Genomic DNA, 9344 nt, shown 5'->3' on the forward strand with positions numbered 1-9344 from the left:
TTTTGCTTACTATTGTTACAATTGATAAATAAGAATATAGATTCTAGTATATAGAAGAATATGTATGTATTTTTATTGTTATTGCTAAACAAACCAAACACACAAAGATTTTCCCTTATAGCCTCAAAGGTTATGTTATCAAATTCCATTAGAGGTTTAATGGGACGTGAGAATTTCTCTTAAAATACCCTCTCACTTCCAATAAGTCTAGCCTATAAACTGGCTGAAAATAAAGATGGTCGTAGATTGGGTTGAATTTTGGGTTGAACCCATCGGTTTTGGGCCTAAATGGGTCCAACCCACGCTAGCCCTCTTAGCAATGTTGTTAACCTTTGTGATAGATTCTAGTACAATTCAATTTGTTAAGGATGTTTTTCTTTTTTAATTGATAATTAAATATACCGTATGTATATATGTATATATATGTTTTCGTATTGTATTGATAGACAAACCAATCACACAAAGGTTTGCGCTCATAACGTCAAGGTTATGGGATCAATCTCCACCTGGAGTTTTTTTGGAGGTAAGAATTTCTCTTACAATCCCCTCTCACTTCTAATGAGTCCAGCTGGAAATACATTTGTCAGGTGACAGTTTAGCTTAGTAAGGTCATTCATAAAGATGGTCGTGGGTCGGGTTGAATTTTTGGTTGAGCCCATGAGTCGTGGGACCAAAATGGCCCCAATTCCACCCTAGCCTGCTTAGTATTGCATCATGTCGTGTCGGGCCAAAAGTTTCAAAATGGGGCCCAGACCCATAAGTCGTCATGTTGGGTCGGGTTGGGTTGTAGTGTAGCGTTGTGCTGGACCGTCGTGCCTAAGCCTAATTTTACTAAATTTAACATGCTTTGTTGGGTCGTGTCGAATCGTGCGTTGCCGTGCTTTTTCCAAAAAATTGAGGCTCGTGAGTCGTGATATATAAATATAGTTAAGTTCAGATAAGTTTAACTTTAATTTAGATAAATTTAGATAATACAAAATAAGTCAATTAGAAGGGATCCTAAGATTAGCCGGTTTTTGTCCCTTTTTTTTTTTTTTTTTGGTTTAAATATAATCTTGTCATACTTTTTTCATCTTTTTAACACGTAGATTTTCATGAAATAGCTTTATAAAGACATGTGTCTTGATGATGTTACAACCCCGATATCTCCGACACTCCATGTAAATTATCCACAAACTTTTCAGAAAGGCCGATCTACGATAATATATTGTGTGGTGGCATAAAAGAGAAAGGTTATCTGCACCTGTTATAATCTTTTAGTTACCCTTATTGATGTTATAAGTTTTCTTTATTGTAGTTATAATTCAGTTACCTAGTGTTTAAGGCTATTAGCTCAAATGGTAGAGCAATATATAATATCGTACATGGTGTGGGGTCAAACTCCACGTAGCCTACTACCTATATTACACTTGTGTATTGGTGTAAATTTTCATTGTTGGTATTGTATTAGTCACCGTTATAACTTGTAAAAGCATATCACTCTTGATCAGGGCGCTTCATTTTTTATTGTTAGGGTCGTATTTTTTCAATGGTTAGGGTCACATTTATCCTTGAGTAAGGTAACTTTAGTCCTCGAATAAGGTAACTTATATCTTTGATTTGGTTCACTTTTATATTTGAATGTACGGTAAAATATCGTAGATCAGGGGCACACAATTTCTTTTGTAAATTATCAAGTACAAATTCTTTGTAGTATTCTCAACCTAAAAATATTACTAGTTAAATTAAGCGGTAATAATAATAATAAAATAATAATAAATTTAAATAAAATAAGTTGAATAAATTGAAATTTTGATTTAAAACCGACACTTATGATGTTAAGGGCCCAATAAAAATTCTGTACTAAGAGATGTTAGATTAAAATAAAATAAATTAGAGACATTAATATTCACAAACTCTTATAAAGGAGGTACAATAAATAGTGTCCAATAGAGTAATAATTGACTTAAAATATTTAAAATTATTTCCAATATATGTAAAACTAATTTTTAGTGTTATTTTTCTTTAATTTTAATAAAAAAAATTGAGTAAAAATTTACCGATATATAACAAATTTATTATCCACATTTTATGGGCAAAATATTTTGCTAAAAGTAATGTAATAGACGATGTTAGATTAAAATAAAATAAATTAGAGACAAGAATAGAAAATAACGTACGTGGAGCACACTACAAAACGTTAATTTATCATCACACTCCACTACTCCAACTCAAATAAAAGCAAACAAATGAAACCCAATTCCAATTTCATTCATCTCGATAAATACCAAACAAGCAGCTTCAGTTTTTACTCCTTAATTGGTACGTTTTCATCTCTCTTTTTCCTGTTTTTATTTTCACTTTTTATTTTCTTTTTGTTTTCTTCTTTGTTTTTTCAATATGTATGCACAATTCATTCAATCAATATCTTTTACTTTTTTTTTTTTACTTTTTTTATACATAAATTGTCTATGAAAAATATGGTGCTCTGGTTTGTGGATCTAGCAAGATTTTTCTAACTTATGTTCTTGGTGTTTTGCTTTAATTTATGCTTATATATGCTTATTTGCAATTCTTTTAAAGAGTCAATGACTTTAAAATACGGATGTGTTTTGTACCAATGAGATCTTGACCTATTAGTTAAAACTAAAGAGTGAAGACCTACGTGTGATAGGTCCCAGGTTCAAATCTTCATCTACTATTTGTAATTTTATATTGTGTTTGGTTGATAGAACTAGATTTTCCTATGAAGTGGGATAAGTTTTTTAAAGTTATTAATTATACAAATTAAAATATGCATATAAAATATTAGTGACATATTGATCGAAAGCATTTGTATTCACTAAGATGTCAGAACTTTTAAACCCTGACCTCTCATAATTTTTTGGTCAAGATCCGTCACTGTCTATGAACAAAAAGTAGTATCTATTTCCTTAGAATTCCCATTCCATTTAGAATATACATTTTTTTTAGGAAAAGGAATTTCTAAATGTTAATCAAATAAGCACTATGAAGATCATGGTGTTGGATAGCCTGAATCTTACATGCCTTCAAGCGTCGAGAACACTAGTTTGATCGTAATTATATGCAATTGTATATTAGTAGAAAGTTTAAAAAATTGTTATTTGTAAAATTTAATTTTATGATTAATCCAACAACATATTAAACAACACCATTTAACTTTTACTCCGTATATATTAGTAAAAAAAATAGTCAATGTTGTGATCAATGATGCAAATGTCATACTGTTGCAAGTATTCAGAATCGGAGAAAGGGAATATGTGAGTTTGTGTATAGAATTGGACAATGAGTTGGCTTAATCGATGTCGATGGGCCCTTCCACTCAAATGTGTTTTATGATTTTATCACTTTACGTTTGTTTTTAGGTGTATGGCTGTTTATCTAATTTAATTAAAAAAAAAGGACTAGAGGAGGGAGTGGTTGGGTTAATTAAGTACGCTTCTTTTAATTACTTATGGCATGTTGAATACTCCACATTTTGTTGGGTTAATTAATTACGTTTCTTTTAATTACTTATGAGTTATGGCAGGTTGAATTAGAGCTGTCAAAACAGGTCATCGGGTCGGGTTTGGGTCGGGTCATCTCGGGTCTCGGGTCATGATCAGGTCGGGTCGTGTCGGGTCAATATTTCATTCGGGTTGAGTTCAGGTTCGGTCGGGTCGACTTCAGGTCGGGTCATATCGGGTTTTTTCCTATCCCGGGTTCAGGTCGGGTTCGGGTCGGGTCACATTTCGGTCAGGTTTGATTTCGGGTCTTATCGGGTCGGGTTTAAGTCGGTTTGTAGCAGATAATTTCGGGTTCGGGTCTTATCGAGTCGAGTTTAAGTCGGTTTGCAACATAGTTATTTTCGGGTTCGAGTCTTAGTTTGGATCGGATAATAATCATATCAAATGGAATTCAGGTCGGGTCACTCTCAGGGACGGGTCAAACTCGGGTCTGATAATTAACCTATACATTTTAATTATTTTATACTCTAATTTTTTTTTTTTAAACTTATTTTAGAGTCAATAGCAGGTTTCATCGAGTTACAATCGGTTTCGGGTTGACATCGGGCCGGGTATCGAATCGGGTTCGGGTCATTGTTCGGCCGGGTCAGTTCGGTTACCGGTCATTTTCGGGTCGGGTTCGGGTTCGGGTGTTACAACATCGGGTTAAAATCGGTTATCGGTTTTTTCGGGTCGGGTACAGGTCGGGTTTCGGGTTACCTGTTTAACCGTAATTTCGGGTCATGGTCGGTTACGGGTTCGGTCGGTTCAGGTCGGGTTTTCAGGTCGGGTCAGTTTTTGACAGCTCTAGGTTGAATACTCCACAATTTGTTTTTAGAAAACAAGGTCATACAAGTTGTTTAACAATAACATATGATCAATTAAAAAGTTCAAAATTTCCACCAAATAGAAACTAAAAATTATAAGCCACCATGTAGAGTACTATACGAAGTGTAATACAACTTTAATCATAAACTAGTTATCGATACGAAACAAACAAAACCTCATATGATTATATTATGGTGTTTATATGATTGGTAATATTAGGTCAAATATTTCAAACTTTGAACTCAAGGAGTAAGTGCGATCAATATTTTGAAACGAAGGTAATAAAAGTTAGGTCTTGTTCTCTCACCTGATGTGGTCTGATTTTTATTCTTGTTCTCTCACCTGATCTGATCTGATTTTTCTAGTTTCTGGTCTGAATGTTTTCCCTAAGTGTTTTTTTTTTGTTTTTTCTAGTCTGATTTTCCCAATATGATTTAATAAGCAATGAGAATAAGATGGATTTATCTTTCAAATGCTAACTCTTTAGAAGTTATAGAATCAACAATATGATTAGGCTACATAGTAGTCGGTCGACTTACCCCCCTCATTGTCATTCATCTGTTGAAAACTCTTTTGTAACTCTTCAAGATTAATATTTTGTTGCAGAGATTTAATTAAGATGGATAAGGAATTTGATCTCAAAAAGCAGGTTAAGATTACAGGATTGCTACAAAGTGAGGAATTGCACAATGTATGTGTCACACTTTCCCTTTCAATTGTCATAGACTAACTATATTGATCGATTCATTTTTTTTTTTTTTTTGTGTGTTGTTATGCTAAAATGTTGTGGTGCTTTAGTTTACTCTTGTACACTTATTTGGTTGCAGTATATCCTGGAAACTAGTGTTTATCCACGCGAGGCGGAATGTCTTAAGGAGCTTAGGGAAGCAACCGAAAATCACCCTATGTAATATTTCCTTCTCCCTTTTGCTATTATAACTAGTTTTAATTGTTATAAATTAATTAAAATCATGTAATTCTAGGTAGCCATGTTATATTGTACATCAAGCCAAGAGTATATATAAATATGAAAGTACAAAATCGAATGTGTATACACCCGTAGTAGATTTCACGCTAAAGATGGTTGTGAGCAGGGTTGGACTTCGGGTCGAGCCCACGAGTGTGGGTCTAAACGGACCCGGCCACGACAAGAGCTTGTAATGGGAGATGTTGTGTCGAGTAGAAATTTTTAAAATGGGGCCCAAGCCAAGCCCATGTGCCCTCGTGACGGGTCGGGCCGTAGTCTCTAAGTTTTTACTAAATTTAGTGTGCTTCTCGGGTCGCGTCGTGCTTTTCCTAAAAAATGGGGTCCATGTTCGGCCCATGACTTTGTGTCCGTGCCGCTCCATGCTTTTTTCGTGTCGTGTCGGGTCGGGCCGTTGTCTCTAAGCTTAATTTTACTAAATGTAATATGCTTTCTCGAGTCGTATCGTGCTTTTCCTAAAAAAACGTGGCTCGGGTTCGGTCCACAACTTCATGCTTGTGCCGCTCCGTGCTTTTTTTTTTTTTTAGTGAATGTGGCTCAGATTAGGCCCACGACTTCGTTCCCGGGCCGAGCCGTGCTTTTTTCGTGTCGTGCTGGCCCGGACCGACCCACAATCATCTTTACTTCAAGCCGGTGTACCAAAAGAAATATTCACAATCAAGATTCGTGTTTCTCATTAACGTTGTGCTCGGTTCACTTTATCTCCACTTGTTTCGGGAGAAAAAAAAACAAAAATATGCTAGCCCATCTTATAGTATTTGTTCACTTGCTAGGTCCTTTATGGCTGGGGCACCAATTGCAGGACAAATGATATCATTCCTTTTGAAGAAGGAGAATGCTAAAAAGACTATTGAAGTTGGAGTCTTTACTGGATATTCCCTCTTGCTTACTGCTCTTTCTATCCCAAATGATGGCAAGGTTCATTTTTCATATTCATACTTTTTACCAACTTGCTAATTGAACATTACTGCACTATACTCCCTCCGATTTTTTTAGGAGTTACATGTTAATTGGCACAAATGTTAAGAAAGTTCAATTGAATGTTAGAGCATGACCAACCCTAAGTTTTAAGACTCGAGTGGTGCTGACATGGTATATGACTCACCTACTTTTGAGAATTTTTTGACAAAGTGTTAAATTGAATCTTGAAAAACTAAGACTCAATATAAGACTCCTTGTGTGATGAGTTCAACAAAATAATAAAGTAATATATGGTGTATAACTGCATAAATATACAAGTCTTAAATAAGTTTGAAGGGTGAAGTATTAAATGATTGAATCTTAAGGAGTCTTGACAATAATATACTTATGTAATAATAGTGAAATGATGACATGATATACAAAGAAAGTCTTAAGACAAGACCTCATTGATCTTGCTCTAAATAATAATAAAGTAAGTGGGGGTAATAGACAATAAAGAAATACGTAGTAGGAAAAACAAGAAGCAAGTAGGATGTAAAAGTAACTTAAAACAAATTGTTTATGATTGTAGTGGAAGTAAGAAACACGGAGTTCTGAGTAATAAAGAATTGGGAGATGGGCGTAAAAGTTACAAAAAATGAACATTTATCTTTATACGGTCATAAGTAGTGGAGTAATAGTATCCCCTAAAAAAATACGGAGGAAGTTATATAACACACTACTTAGTACCAGTAGTCGGTACAACTTAATTCCGTTTCAAAATGATATTTGCATTTTTTGTTTTAGCCTGTGTATAATAGTTGGATTATTGGAGTACTTATTGCATAAGTGAACATTAACTTATGTTGTTAGTTTATGGTTACTACAGATTACTGCAATTGATTTTGATAGGAAGGCATATGAAATCGGATTGCCATTCATCAAAAAAGCTGGTGTTGAAGGGAAAATCGACTTCATTGAATCAGATGCTCTCCTAGCTCTTGATAACCTTCTGCTCAATGTAAGTGTTAAATTTGTGAAACTCCGTGAATTGGAGTGAATTCCTTTGATCATATTTATAGTGTTACAATAGTCCTAATTATATTGGCAATTTGGCATCCCCTAATATGACTAGATTTGTACAATTTATATGCTAAGAGAATTCTCTATCCCTAAGTCTACGATTCCACATAAATATCTCTTCTAGCCTTCATATCATACATAAAAGTCCGATTTTATAAGCTTTTTGTGGTAAGTTAGGTAGGAGTTTTATATAGATTACATTTGTTGATGCAATCAACCTTAATATGGTCTTGAACTCTTGATAGTCTAGGTGATATGCATTTTGCATCTCTTACCGTGGTTACGAAAACACAGAGTATTGTTAGAATATGTCTTGAATCGGTCAAGTGCCTTTATTGCAACGTCCCACCACAAGGATTTTGTGATTCTGTACTAGGGTTATCTATTTTGGGCTTATTTTTTGGACTTTTCCGCATCTGTCTAGAGAGTACTATATAGACTCTTTAGGTCATAACCTAGTTGAATTACGTTACTTGCATTCCTCAAGATCAATAAAGGTTTCATCTCCCCTACATGTGGACGTAGCTAACACATTGTTAGTGATGAACCACGTTAAATATCTATGTGTTCTTTATTTACGTTCTTAATACAGGCTGAAAACGAAGGGAGTTTCGACTTTGCCTTTGTGGACGCGGACAAGACTAGCTACCAAAACTACCATGAGAGGTTGATGAAGCTCGTCAAGGTCGGGGGCGTGATTGCTTATGACAACACTCTTTGGGGAGGAACGGTTGCCATGCCCGAATCACAAGTAGCAGACTTCATGTTGGAGTATCGAGAAGCCGTCATGAAATTGAACAAGTCTTTGGCTGCTGATACTCGCATAGATATTGCTCATCTTCCTCTTGGAGATGGTATTACTTTCTGTAGGCGTTTATATTGATTGATCATCCATTATTGTCTTCCATGGTTAATTCTCCTAATAATAATGTTGCCAATAATTGGAGGAGAAACTTGTAACCTTTGAACCATTTCTTAGACAGTATAACTAGATGTGATGTTCTTCCAAAGATTGTGATTATTCTTGAATAATCACGTTCCTAGTTTAAGAGAGTTATGAACCTTTGAACATATTCCTCTTCAAAGACAAATCTCTAATATCTCCCCGCAAACTCAACATCCTCAAATAACAATGTATTTTCTGTTATTGAATTATGAAACCAAAAAATAGTCCTATTTATAGTAATAATGTTCATTTTGAAAATTGAAAATAAAAAACTGAAAATTACTTTTTGCCAATTTCATATTTTGGTTTTTAGTTTTGCGCCAGTCAAAAATCCAAATGTTTAAACAAAAAATGATAATTCCTACGTCTCTTTTTGTTCTTTACGTTTTCTTTTTGGGTGTCCCAAAATGTTATTTACATTTCCTTTCATATTATCACATAAATGCTTAATATTCTATCAAAATTAGTGTCCTATGATTATTTTAACCAATTAAATTCATTCGGTCATTTAATCTCTCACACTTTTCCATTGGTACATTAAACTTTTATCATTTTCCCAATATCAGAGTTTTGATAAAGGTGAAAACATTATAAATAAACTATAATTTGTTTTGTTTAAATTAAAAAATAGAGGAATCTCAATGCATATTAATTAGTCGTTAAAACACGTGCAAAATACCAAACGTAAAGAACAAAAAGAAACGGAGAGAATAAGAAAGTGGGTGGAATGAAGATTGTACTTGTCATGATAGGGCGGGTATGGATTGCGTGTCTCAACCCCAACCCGCTAACTTGTCACGAATCCTTAATAGTTTATTGTACATATTAAACATTTTCTTGATTGTATACACTACATAACATTAATATTAACAAATTTATGTCAACTACTGAAAAATAAATAGGTACATACTCGACCATTCCGTTTCTAAATAGATATATATTGTTTTTTCTTTTCGAGATATAACTTTTACAGTCCGTTTGGTAGCCAGGTAATAAACGGTGGGTATGGGAATAAATCTTAGTGTTATTTGAAAAGAAATTAACATCATGATGTACATGGTTAGGGGTGCTTATGAGCTCAGCGAACTCGCGAGCTACTCGAACCCGACTCGGTCAA

At 34.3% G+C, this 9344-nt stretch overlaps 1 protein-coding gene across 1 annotated transcript; it reads left to right on the forward strand.

Annotated features, from left to right (window-relative positions):
- Positions 1-2149: 2149 nt before the first annotated feature.
- On the forward strand, positions 2150-8352 carry LOC110803457 (caffeoyl-CoA O-methyltransferase). The gene is made up of 6 exons (XM_022008967.2): positions 2150-2301; positions 4920-5004; positions 5141-5220; positions 6072-6216; positions 7088-7219; positions 7874-8352. The coding sequence occupies exons 2-6, from the start codon at positions 4933-4935 to the stop codon at positions 8162-8164; spliced, it is 720 nt and encodes a 239-aa protein (XP_021864659.2). The 5' UTR covers positions 2150-2301; positions 4920-4932; the 3' UTR covers positions 8165-8352.
- Positions 8353-9344: the final 992 nt, after the last annotated feature.

Source organism: Spinacia oleracea, chromosome 2, assembly GCF_020520425.1.
Source record: "Spinacia oleracea cultivar Varoflay chromosome 2, BTI_SOV_V1, whole genome shotgun sequence".
NCBI classification, from domain to species: Eukaryota; Viridiplantae; Streptophyta; class Magnoliopsida; order Caryophyllales; family Amaranthaceae; genus Spinacia; species Spinacia oleracea.

Bases quoted from the DNA above. Each gene is read 5' to 3' on its own strand.
- LOC110803457 (XM_022008967.2), top strand. From the start codon at position 4,933: ATGGATAAGGAATTTGATCTCAAAAAGCAGGTTAAGATTACAGGATTG. The intron at 5,221-6,071 runs GTAATATTTCCT...TTCACTTGCTAG, and splicing joins GCAACCGAAAATCACCCTAT to GTCCTTTATGGCTGGGGCAC. The intron at 6,217-7,087 runs GTTCATTTTTCA...TGGTTACTACAG, and splicing joins CTATCCCAAATGATGGCAAG to ATTACTGCAATTGATTTTGA.